This window comes from Lepidochelys kempii, chromosome 11, assembly GCF_965140265.1.
Source record: "Lepidochelys kempii isolate rLepKem1 chromosome 11, rLepKem1.hap2, whole genome shotgun sequence".
NCBI lineage: Eukaryota > Metazoa > Chordata > Testudines > Cheloniidae > Lepidochelys > Lepidochelys kempii.
This window is the reverse complement of record NC_133266.1, coordinates 19,801,663-19,815,324: the sequence shown is the minus strand read 5'-3', so window position 1 is coordinate 19,815,324 and position 13,662 is coordinate 19,801,663. Positions and strand designations below refer to the sequence as shown.

The following is a 13,662-nucleotide window of genomic DNA, read 5'->3' as shown; positions in this document are numbered from 1 at the left end:
TTTCACTAGGAGGGTGGTGAAGCACTGGAATGGGTTACCTAGGGAGGTGGTAGAATCTCCTTCCTTAGAGGTTTTTAAGGTCAGACTTGACAAAGTCCTGGTTGGGATGTTTTAGTTGGGGATTGGTCTTGCTTTGATCGGGGGGTTGGACTAGATGACCTCCTGAGGTCCCTTCCAACCCTGATATTCTATGATTCTATGATTCCATGAAAATCCTTGAACTCTTCAATGAGACTGCAGAGAATGGTGTCAACAGCGTATGTGTTTATTCTCTTTATTATGTGGACAATTAAAAAGTGGACAGAGATCATCAATTTATATCACACACTCTACTGATCTGTCATAAAAACTTAGCAACTTTCGGTTATCAAAAGTAGATCAGATCTGAACCCGTGCTGAAAGGCTCCATACCCTACTACAAGTCACCTGAGTCATACAGCCTTTCAGCGCTGCTCTGGAATACTTATTGAAAAGGACTAAATTTATTGGAAAATCAATACCTTTTTATTAAACAGATGATAAAATGACAATCACACCTTGAAGGATGCTGTAGGAAGGAGGGAAGATATGGCTGTTGTAGGTGATGGGGTTTGTTGTCCTCTCTTTAAAGATGTGAACCTGTGGTGATGTTATGTTTATTACATGTGTGGAACTTGAGCTTTACGGAAATGAGCATTTTCTAAAACCCCTTAAGTAAAAACTCTGCTTTTATTGGGCTACTCTGGATCACCTGGCAGTAGATTCTTTGAAAATAATGGACCTCATTCGCAGACCTAAAGGGTTACCGATCAAGTATATTTATTCAGCACTGGGCTTGGTAGCAGGAATCTCAAGACTGGCTTTCCCATATTCATGCAGTACCTTTCTCATTTTCTCTGACAGGTAGTGAAATACAAGTGGGGGTATAATGCAGAGCTTTGGAGCTGTGCTCCGGCTCCGCTCCAGCTCCAGGCAAAAACTTGCTGCTCCGTGCTCCAGCTCCGGGCTCCGCTCCAAAGCCCTGGTATAACAAGTTGGATTTAAAGCAGTTGGTAATCAAGTGTCTAAGGGAAGTATTAGTGGAGATTTATTGTATGCAGCTAGACATTAAGTTTTCAACATTGTGTTTCAATCTAACCTGTATGTAACTTATTATTCTAAATTACTATTTCACCACAGAAGCCTCTGTTGCAGACTTGGATTAATGGTGCGTGAATAGCTCATCCAGGTCCCAAACTGGGTTGGAGTTCTTAGAAATTACAGGTGGAGACAGAATATGATGTGGAAGGAACTCTCTGGGAAGACAGGGTCTAATCAAACTACAGTATTTTTCAAACTTAGAAGAAAAGCATAAGGAAATGACTAATCTGTATTGGAGAGGACTAAAATGATATGAAAAGACACTTATTCTAGCTGACAATAATACCTACCTCTAATACAGTGCTGTCCACTATAAAGTCAACCTTTTGTCAACACAGTTACTACACTGTGATACATCAGGGACATCTTTGGAATAGGAAATAGCTACTGTATCTCAGATATTATGCTGTGGTAAATGTTTACCCTTTAATGGTGACCTCTGTTTATTATTTAAAGCTGGCTTTACAAACAACCAAACCTAACGACATCCTTACATGGCAGGGATCATCAGACTTTTTGAAAATGGAAAGTCATGATGCTATTTACAGAGGACAGGGGAAGCCTGCTTTTTTACTATATATGTGGTACATAAATAACACAGAAGAAAAATAGTGGTCCCTATTTGCTTCCTAAAATTATATAGGACCCATTCCTGAAGTTCCAACCATCCAGTAGCATTTAGTGGGAATTTGCTAGAGTAAGGATATCAGTAATCAGCCCAAATTGAACAACAGGTGATAAACAGAGGAAGATCTCTGAGGAGGTTATTGGACATACATAGCTCCCAAGAGTAAGGCCTGCTTGGTAAATGTTCTCTCTCCTGAGGAAAAAGAGTTGTTAATTAAGGGCCCGATTGGGCAACACTTTCCCTCATCAGTGAGCATTTATTCGGGTATGCATTCTCCTTTGTGAGAAAGGGCTGCATGATCAGACTTTGAGGGCCAGACTTTTGATGGTATTAGGCACCAAATGATGCAGATAGGTGCTTAGTGGGATTTTCAAAAGTGTCTAGACACCCAACTCCCAATTAATGAAAGTTAGGCACTTTTCCAAATCCCATTGGGAGCCTATCTGTACCTTTAGGAGCCTAAATACCTTTGGAAATTTGGTGTTAAATACATATAATTGAAATGATATTGAGGCCCTGGACGAATGTTTTGTTAATGTCTAACTACATGTCTCATGTTCCTTTAGAATTCAAAAAATAAAAATTAGTAATACTTCATGTTGTTTATGTTTTTTATCCAGGTTATGATAGGCTGTCATAGAGGGAAACATTCAGACTCAGGTTTAATTTACTGCCATTTATGTACCTTATTGCTTTTGGACTGGTAATGTTCACTGCTTCTAAAAGGTTTTCCATCTCTTTGAAGACTGCAGGTTTGTTCCTTGCACAACTGGAAATGGCCTGTGATGCACGCAGGTCTATGGGCAGTGGTAATCAGGGCTTGAGTTGCACTGGAACCCTCTGCACTGTCTTTGGGAGCTGGAAAGGGGTTCCGGTACTATCACTACTGGAAGTGCGTTCCAACATATCTTTTTTAGGACACAAGGACCAACAGTCATACCTGGCTTAAATAATCTGAAAATCTGCAATGCAGGGCATCTGGTAGGCCAGGCTCTACTTCTAAGCATGCAAACAGCTCTAATCATTCACACCAAATCAACTAATTTAGGATTAAAATGGTTACTATTCTAAGACTGCAAAATATTTTCCAGGTATCCTATAATACAGAAAAGATAAATATTGTAGACTACTCATAATTAAGAATATTGTTTATTTAACCATGTCAGGCTACTTTCACAACAGATTTTTCTGGTGTCATGTTAGTCAAAGTCGATTCAACAGAACACCTGTGAAAAACAAGATTTTCTGATACTTTGGAAGGCGAATTTAGGATTCATTCCCTGAAAAAAATTGGAAGTAAATTGCCTTACATTTATATAACATGCCTCATTCTCAAGAGCTTTGCTAAAATACATTGTAAATGAACCACTCCTCCTTCCCCCCACCCACACTGAAGTGCAACCACCTCTGACAGCCATTTAATAGAGCACAGAAAGACAGCACAATAGTTTAGGAAGGAGAGAAGAATACTGTATCCTACTGAAAGTGCAGGGTGAAATCTGGGGTAGACAGGATGTAATTACTTTATCTCAGCTGAAATGTGGCCAGGCTCCAGATTTAACGTGTTTCTATTCTGCAAAAGGTGCTGTCGACTTAATAATCTTAGCAATCAAGTGTCGATTCAGTACCTAACTCACAGAGAAGTGTCCACTTCCTTATCACCAGCACTATTTCCTATAATTGAAAGCCTCCCATCTAGTACTCATCAGAACTAACTCTGTTTACCTGGACAAGATTAGATCCCAGGGTGTTAGGGCTACATAAAGATTACATTTACATGCATGGGGCACATTCTCAGTTGTACCTGGTTTGTATTTAGCTGAACTGAAAAGAGCAGGAGGAAAGGGTGTCCCTAAGTCATCTTTCTGCTTCCCTGATTGTGGGCTGGCCAAGGGTCAAAACAGTTCCTGTTACAATTTACAGTGGGCTAAGGTTGCTGTAGATCATGCCAGCTGCAGCAGTCATCACAGGCACACTTGCTGCATCCTCTCTGCCCTCTGTGGGAGAAGTGTGGGAGTAGAAGATGGCACAAAGCCTGCTACATTATGACAAGGGTAGATCAGAAGAGAGGTCATTTCACACACACATCTAATGGCCCTAGCTCTCTTTGCCCCAGTGTGGAAAAGCAGCCCTGGTGAGATCTGCACTGAGGTCATGTGCCCTGGGTGAAGGGAGTGGATTTCCTCTCGGCATTTCACCCATACTTCTTCCTCATAGAAGACAATTAGTATGGGTTAATGGAGGTGAAGCAAATTTCATCCTGTAGGAGTAACTTCTAAATTCACCAACAATTTAAATGAACTTGAGTTCGTGACTAACTAATATGCTTTAACATATGAACCATGATCGACCAGATTACTAAGGAGGGGGGGGAAAAGTGTAAGATAAATCAGTGCAAGCACAAAGCCACATGAAGATGTAAGAAAATGCAGATTCCCATTGCTAACGAAGCAAAGGGGGTATGTGTGCTATGCATTGCAATTTAAGAGTCTTTTACATTTTCAGGCCATTTTGATAACGTCACTAAGAAGAATATAGTAATCAACAAGCCAAAGAATAACTTTAAATTGAAGTGTTTAAGACATTTTAGATGTCTAGGGACATCAGTTATTCTCGGGGTCAGTGTTATTACTACTTCCAAAATAAAACACTTCCAAAATCTGCTACATACATTTTCTTGCTAGCATTGCTGTAAGTAATTAAATAACGGTTTGCCAGAGCTGCACTCTAGGAAGAGTTGGTGGAACTCACTTCAGTGCTGATATATGTGTACACAACTATGACCTGTTACACTGTTACAATTAGTTTCTAAAGGTGTGACTTCATTACAACCTGTAAGTACCTACGTGGGGAACACATATTTGATAATGGGCTCTTCCAATCTAGCAGAGAAAGGTATAACATGGTCCAATGATTGGAAGATGAAGCTAGATAAATTCAGACTGGAAATAAGGTGAAAGTCTGTAACAGTGAGAGTAATTAGCCATTGGAAAAATTTACCAAGGAAATAGATTCTCCATCATTGGCAATTTTTAAAACAAGATTGGATGTTTTTCTAAAACATATGTTCAAGGAGCTATTTTGGGGAAGTTCTATGGTCTGTGTTATACAGCAGGTCATACTAGATGATCACAATGGTTCTACTCATGATGAACTCACTTTGTTTTAAAGTGGATGTTAGCAAGGTCTTAATGGCAGCAAAAATACTTTAGATCTCTGAAAAGCTGTATAAATTAATTCTGTAACTTAATTGTGCCATTTGTTGTTGATGAAATGCACTTCTACGAGCATCACCTGAGAAGTGCCTCATACGAACAACAACAAGACATACCTCTACTTTGCATGGTGACCACGTCCCAAGAATCCAAGTGTAGCATGGCTTTACAGGACAGTTTCTGTACTGGGTGAGCTGTGTAGGGCATAGCCTTCCTTCTCCTTGTGCCTGCATAATTATGGACCGAGTACGTATCATCTGGCCTAAACAAATAGAAAAGATACCAGTACACAGGATTTGTACTAGAAACTGAGAATTTACTGTAAATGGAAAAGTTCCCAATATTATAGTAGTGTTCCAGTGAGTGGCGAATAATGAAGCAGACTACAATGCCTGGTAGTGGAAATACTTTGAGTAACATAATAAAAAGGGGAGAGCTTAGCAAACTCTGGTAGTTCCTTTCATGTAATTCCTGCAGGGTACTTGTGTTTGACTGCTATTCCATTAATTCTGCCAGACTACCTGATCACTATCGCAGAAGAGAGACATTTTACAGCAGTATGGGAGTGTTAGGAAAGATAGGGAATGAACTCACAACATGATAATATTGTATCTATGGGTGAGAACACTGCACCAAAATGCAATATCACCATATGCCAATGCAACAGTGGCTGAACGTGAGGCAGTGGGGCCTAGCAGAAAGAGAACTGAACTGGGACTCAGAAGACCTGGGTTCTATCCCTGGCTCTGCCATTGACCTCACACAAGTCTCTGTGCCTCACTTTCCCCAACTGTAAAACAGGAATAATGATGCTGACGTCCTCTGTAAAGCACTATGAATCTATTGAGTCTATTGACTATTGGGGGGTGGGAATTCTATTGACTATTGGGGGGTGGGAATTCTATTGACTATTGGGGGGTGGGATAGCTCAGTGGTTTGAGCATTGGCCTGCTAAACCCAAGGTTGTGAGTTCAATCCTTGAGGGGCCCATTTAGGGATCTGGGGCAAAAATTGGGGGTTGGTCCTGCTTTGAGCAGGGGGTAGGACTAGATGACCTCCTGAGATCCCTTCTGACCCAGATATTCTGTGATGAAACATGTTACATGAAAGCTAGGTATTATTATTGTTACAGGAGATCAACCTGTGATTTCTTTGTGGCTGTCAGCCAGACGACAGAGCAGCTTGTCAGTTAGTATTTCTTCTCTTTCTCTCCCCCCTACTCTGTCCCAGTGTTCTTTCCCTCCTTCTCTTTCAGTCTCTTTCCTTCTCTCTCCCTGATATTTTCTTCCCAAACCTCTTTATCCTCTCAATTGATTTCTCTTCTCTCCAGTGTCATTCTCTCTCTCTTCTTACCCAGTACCTCTCTCTCTCTCTCTCCTCTGTAAGTCTATTCCTCTTTTCTCCTTCACCCCTTTCTCCTTCTCTAAGCCACAGTCATTTCCTCTTTTCCACATCCTTCCTTCCTTAGAATCATTCTTTCTTCTGTACCTGTGAAGGCCAATCAAACTGAAGCATCAGCTCAGCTTAAGGTCGTGATCCTGCAACAGGACCTGCTAGTTTCCTGAAGTCAAAGGGACTCTGTACATGTGCAGGGATTCACCTTAACAGAGCCTCATGCAGGACTGAGATCTCTGGTGTACAGTAGAACCTCAGAGTTACGAACACCAGAGTTATGAACTGGCCAGTCAACCACACAAACCTCATTTGGAACCAGAGGTACACAATCAGGTAGAGACCAAAAAAAAATAAAATAAAATAAAATAAAATAAAATAAAAGGCAAATAGAGTACAGTACTGTGTTAAATGTACACTACTAAAAAATAAAGAGAAATCGGCATTTTTCTTCTGCATAGTAAAGTTTCAAAGCCGTATTAAGACAAGGTTCAGTTGTAAACTTTTGAAAGAACAGCTATAACATTTTGTTCAGAGTTACAAACATTTCAGAGTTACAAACAGCCTCCATTCCCAAGGTGTTCATAACTCTGAAGTTCTACTGTATTTTAATACAAAGTTTAATTCTTGATAATATAAGTTCTGTTATAGCAATGGGTTATTCTCTTCTGTGTTTGTTTTTTAATGTTGTTCGATACAGATATATATATATATATATATATATATATATATATATATATATATATATATTAATGGACAGAAGCCCATCATCTACTCCTTGTGACTTTACAACTGCTTATAGAAGTGTAGTGGAAAGTATTTTGATTTTTCTTTAATTAAAGCCATCTGACAGTTCCATCTCTTTCTATGAGGGCTTAGTGACACTGCTGACAAACTAACATACACTGCTGCTATGATGTGCCTCTTTATTGAGTTAATCAATAAAAATAAGGTAGAACATATAATGAATGTTTATATAGGTTTATCATTATTATTAGCTCATTTTGCACCAATAAGTTTTTTTGTATAACTATCTTGGCAAAATATTTGGAGAAAACACTTATCAAGTTGACCCTGAATATGTTTAGTAAATATTCAGTGCTATGGTTAAGTCAATCATATTACTTTAAAACATAATTTTCATATGTTTTCCAAATATATTCCTTGTGCATGTGAACCATTTAATGCAATACATGACTAAATCCTGATGAATTATTAAATATTACAAGCTACACAACTCAGAAGGCAGCATCATTTTTAACATTAAACATTCCAATATCGTTTCATTGCATTTTTAACAAAGGAAATTTGATTTTTATGACCAAATTACATGCAACTTGCTGGAAAATTGCAAGCACTTTAATAGCCATTACTGTCCATAACCACTTTTACGATGTTGATCAAGATCCTATTTATTTTCAATGAAAACTCCCTAACCCACTGAATGGAAAAGAAAAATTAGGTTACCATTTCAGAAATAATAGAACTGAATACCATTCATTAAAATAACAGCAATCCCATTTCTTACTCCTTTCCTTTCCATACAAAAGTCAGACTCACAGAAAACGGTTCCCTCACAAAATGTTCCAAGTAGAACCCTGGTTACAATTAAAGAGGAGGAAAAAGCCACATGCTGTGCAACCAAGTGACATTTAAAATCATATTATGGACAGAATTTCTGCCTTAGTTTTGAAGGAACTGAATCTGAGAAAAGTAAAAAAGGGTCTCCTTAAGTGATAGATTATGAACACCTGAAATGGACATAAGCAAGGCATGTCCAATGCTAACACTGCAAGTGAAGGAAACACTTAGGGTAAGGTTCGCCCATTAGGATCGCAGTACTGTAGATGTGCTCTGAAACGATGATGGGCCAACACAAATGCACGAAGCAAATGCTCCTGAAATCTGTGGAAGCTGGGAAATGGAGCTGACTCCTTGTTGTAGTTATTATGTATACAGAGCGGCTAATTTTTAACTGTTTGTCTTACAGCCATGCTTAAAAATACAAAAAGAAGTCAACCATTGCTAAGAACTGAAGTAATAAATGTCGAGTGAGTGTGATACCTAAAAGATTATGCTTTATTTTGCTGGCGAAAAGCAAACAGCTTTAAGAGCTGCCAATTGGCAACCTTGCAAAATGACTGTCTGTATGATCACAGTGCCGTTCTCCTGGTCTGAGCCCTTGTATGCCATTTTTAAACCCACTTTAAGACTATTTTTGGCTGAGTTGTTATCCCCTGGAATTAGGGGTTTGTAACAGAATTCCTCAAAAAGCTTTCGCCAACATCAGTGTATTCAGCTATCACAGAATCATATTTTGTGCAGTGACCCAACCCCATAAGTCCTTGTGGTTAAAAAGCAACTCACAATTTCAGTGGGTTGAAGCAAGGGTCTGCAGGTGGTTTGGGGTCCTGGCAGGATTATTCCCACCAGTACATTTCCTTTGTCCTCTCTAGTTTTGAAAGTATCAGGAAAGAGAGTTGCCACTAATTCTCTTGGAACTGAACATAAATTCAAGTGTCTAAAGACAAAGTGATCCTTTAGCTAACAAAATTTTAATGATTAAAAACCTTTAAACCCCTGAAAAGTACTTGTAACGGTACGGACATTAATGAAGTAATTCATAGATTGATAGATATTAAGGTCAGAAGGGACCATTATGATCATCTAGTCTGACCTCCTGCACAACGCAGGCAACACAATCTCACCCACCCACTCCTGCAATAAACCTCTCACCTATGTCTGAGCTACTGAAGTCTTCAGATCATGGTTTAAAGACTTCAAGGTGCAGAGAATCCTCCAGCAAGTGAACCGTGCGCCACGCTGCAGTGGAAGGCGAAAAACCCCCAAGGCCTCTACCAATCTGCCCTAGAGGAAAATTCCTTCCCGACCCCAAATATGGTGATCAGCTGAACCCTGAACATATGGGCAAGATTCACCAGCCAGGCACCCAGGAAAGAATTCTCTGTAGTAACTCAGATCCCACCCCATTTACCATCCCATCACAGGCCATTGGGCCTATTTACCACAAATAGTTAAAGATCAATTAATTGCCAATATCATGTTATCCCATCATACCATCTCCTTCATAAACTTATCGAGTTTAATCTTGAAGCCAGATAGGTCTTTTGCCCCCACTGCTTCCCTTGGAAGGCTATTCCAGAACTTCACTTCTCTGATGGTTAGAAACCTTCATCTAATTTCAAGTCTAAACTTCCTGATTGCCAGTTTATATCCATTTGTTCTTGTGTCCACATTGGTACTGAGCTTAAATAATTCCTCTCCCTCTCCAGTATTTATCCCTCTGATATATTTATAGAGAGCAATAATATCTCCCCTCAACCTTCTTTTGGTTAGGCTAAACAAGCCAAACTCCTTGAGTCTCCTTTTATAAGACAGGTTTTCCATTCCTCGGATCATCCTAGTAGCCCTTCTCTATACGTGTTCCAGTTTGAATTCATCCTTCTTAAACATGGGAGACCAGAACTGCACACAGTATTCAAGATGAGGTCTCACCAGTGCCTCGTATAACGGTACTAACACTTCCTTATCCCTACTGGAAATACCTCGCCTGATGCATCCCAAGACCGCATTAGCTTTTTTCATGGCCATATCACATTGGCGGCTCATAGTCATCCTGTGATCAACCAATACTCCAAGGTCCTCCTCCTCCTCCTCCATTACTTCTAATTGATGCATCCCCAGCTTATAACTAAAATTCTTGTTATTAATCCCTAAATGCATGACCTTACACTTCTCACTATTAAATTTCATCCTAGTACTATCACTCCAGTTTACAAGGTCATCTAGATCCTTCTGTATGATACCCCAGTCCGTCTCTAAATTGGCAATACCTCCCAGCTTTGTATCATCCGCAAACTTTATTAGCACACTTCCACTTTTTGTGCCGAGGTCAGTAATAAAAAGATTAAATAAGATTGGTCCCAAAACCGATCCCTGAAGAACTCCACTGGTAACCTCCCTCCAGCCTGACAGTTCACCGTTTCAGTATGACCCACTGTAGTCTCCCCTTCAACCAATTCCTTATCCACCTTTTAATTTTCATATTGATCCCCATCTTTTCCAATTTAACTAATAATTCCCCATGTGGCACCGTATCAAACACCTTACTGGAATCTAGGTAAATTAGATCCACTGTGTTTCCTTTGTCTAAAAAATCTGTTACTTTCTCAAAGAAGAAATTCAGGTTGGTTTGGCATGATCTACCTTTTGTAAAACCATGTTGTATTTTGTCGCATTTACCATTGACCTCAATGTCCTTAACTACTTTCTCCTTCAAAATTTTTTCCAAGACCTTGCATACTACAGATGTCAAACTAACAGGCCTGTAGTTACCCAGATCACTTTTTTCCCCATTCTTAAAAATAGGAACTATGTTAGCAAATCTCCAGTCATACGGTACAACCCCTGAGTTTACAGATTAATTAAAAATTCTTGCTAATGGGCTTGCAATTTCATGTGCCAGTTCCTTTAATATTCTTAGATGAAGATTATCTGGGCCCGCCGATTTAGTGCCATTAAGATGTTCGAGTTTGGCTTCTACCTCGGATGTGGTAATATCTACCTCCATATCCTCATTCCCATTTGTCATCCTACCATTATCCCTAAGCTCCTCATTAGCCTCATTAAAGACTGCGGCAAAGTATTTGTTTAGATATTGGGCCATGCCTAGGTTATCCTTAACCTCCACTCCATCCTCAGTGTTTAGCAGTCCCACTTCTTCTTTCTTTATTTTCTTCTTATTTATATGGCTATAGAAGCTTTTACTATTGGTTTTAATTCCCTTTGCAAGGTCCAACTCTACTTGACTTTTAGCCTTTCTCATTTTATCCCTACATGTTCTGACCTCAATAAGGTAGCTTTCCTTGCTGATCCCTCCCATCTTCCACTCCCTGTATACTTTCTGCTTTTTCTTAATCACCTCTCTGAGATGCTTGCTCATCCAGCTTGGTCCACAACTCCTGCCTATGAATTTTTTCCCCTTTCTTGGGATGCAGGCTTCCGATAGCTTCTGCAGCTTTGACCTAAAGTAATCCCAGGCCTCCTCTGCCTTTAGATCCATAAATTCTTCAGTCCAATCCACTTCCCTAACCATAGGGGGGAGGGATAACTCAGTGGTTTGAGCATTGGCCTGCTAAACCCAGGGTTGTGAGTTCAATCCTTGAGGGGGGCCATTTAGGGATTTGGGGATTGGTCCTGCTTTGAGCAGGGGGTTGGACTAGATCACCTCCTGAGGTCCCTTCTGACCCTTCTATTCTATTCTATGATAATTTCCTTAATTTTTGAAAGTCAGCCCTTTTGAAATAAAAAACTCTAGTCGCAGATTTATTTTTGTTTATCCTTATGTTCAGTTTGAACTGAATTAGCTCATGATCACTTGAACCAAGGTTGTCCCCTACAACCATTTCTTCTATGAGGTCCTCATTACTCACCAAAACCAAATCTAAAATGGCATCCCCTCTAGTCAGTTCAGCAACTACTTGATGAAGGAATCCATCAGCTATCGCATCTAGGAAAATCTGAGCCCTATTATTATTACTAGCACTTGTCCTCCAGTCTATATCTGGGAAGTTAAAGTCTCCCATGATAACGCAGTTTCCATTAGTATTTACTTCATTAAAAACATTAAAGAGGGCTCTATCCATATCTAAATTAGATCCCGGCGGTCTATAGCACACCCCAAGCACTATCCCAGGGGAGGCTCTAGTAGTTTTCTTCCCCAGTGTGATTTTTGCCCAGATGGACTCTGTCTTATCCATTCCATCGCTTCTAATTTCTTTACATTCTACCTCATCATTGATATAAAATGTGACTCCACCACCTTTGCCTTTATTTCGGTCTTTCCTAAACAGCACAGACCCTTCAATACCTGCAGCCCAGTCATGACGACTATTCCCCCATGTTTCTGTTACCCCTATAATATCTGGTTTCACTTCTTGCACCAGTAGCTCTAGTTCCTCCATTTTGTTACCTCGGCTCCTTGCACTGTGTACAATTTGGTGTAATTTGCTTTTTTCTGTGCTGAGATTGGCATTTTTTTTGGCAAAATTAAAATTGACTGGCAATTGAAAACTTTCATTTTTAAGAACAAAAATGTCAGATAGCCTAGTCGTTGCGTGACATGAAATATTTTATGCAAGACATTTAGCTCACCAATAAACTACAAAATCACAGGATCACCTGAACTTGATCCATAGTTGCTATCTCCTTTCTCATGATGCTGTAAATAAATCATTGCAAAATAAAAGGAGTAGCTCAGTGCTAAAAGGGCATTTTCCCCTGGGAGTATGCACTGAAGTGGATTCCTTAAAGCTCTGATTCTCTCTCTGTCTACATACACTAGTCAGGTGGTCAGCAGCAACTCAAGTGGAAGAAACTTTCAAAAAGTTATTTACTTTGTAGATATCTCATTGATAGAGACTGTTATCTTCATAGGTTTGAAATGAACTTTCTCCCTGTACAATCTCTGGACTGGAAGTGGCAGTTTAAAATCTCTATTGGTTCTTGTATCTCTGTGAACAAACTGAATTTCTCTTTCATCTTCTATATCCTATTAAATGATCTGAAAATGCAGAGATAAAGGCTGCTGAACACTGAAAGTGTGAAGTGCCTCTTCACTTCCCTCAAACCTGTCAAAAGTTCTGTAAGAGAAGATTGCTGGGCTTATTGTTGCTTATTACTGCAAATTTTCTTTTGGAACTATGACTTTATTTTTTCACCACAGGAGAATACTTTTACAATCAAAGAGTCTCCTCCCTTTCCTCGCCTTCCAACCCCACAGAGCAAAATATGACATCGGTGGAAACCAAGATGCCTAAAATATCTGCCAAAGTTAATTCTAGACCACCTTGCCAGAAATGTTGATATCTGTTTACTGAGGCCTTGAGCTATTGTCGACTTTTGTATTCCTTATCAAGCAAGTAGAGCAGAGCAGAGCAGTGAGAGGATGGCTTCACGCTTCACGTCAATTAATCTGGCTGAAATAGGATTAGGGAGACCAGGCTAAGCAAGAGAGAAGGGAAGAAGAATAAACCCATACAGCCTTGGTCCACTTAAAAAGCATTTGCACTTCCAATGACCCAGCATGACCTGCAGTTTAAATAGCATTGTTTAAACAAACAGCTAAGTCCCCATGACCTCATGTCAGAAAAGGTTGGTTTTAGTGTCTTCTTTTTCAGCACTTCTATCAGTCCAGGTCTTGGTTAGTTTTCTGACCTGGTAAGAAAACAATCCTTTTGCAACCTTATGAAAGGTTTGAGGCAAAACCACAAAGGGTTCATCAGATAT

The 13,662-nt window shown here is 39.7% G+C and overlaps 1 protein-coding gene across 2 annotated transcripts in view; it reads right to left on the bottom strand.

The window, feature by feature from the left end:
- The window catches only part of THSD7B (thrombospondin type 1 domain containing 7B), a 517,186-nt gene that overhangs the window by 15,000 nt on the left and 488,524 nt on the right, over positions 1-13,662 (bottom strand). For both annotated transcript variants that reach the window (XM_073305365.1, XM_073305366.1), the window contains exon 21: positions 5,079-5,224. In XM_073305365.1, the coding sequence (XP_073161466.1) occupies positions 5,079-5,224 (146 nt within the window). The remainder of the gene's footprint in view (positions 1-5,078; positions 5,225-13,662) is intronic.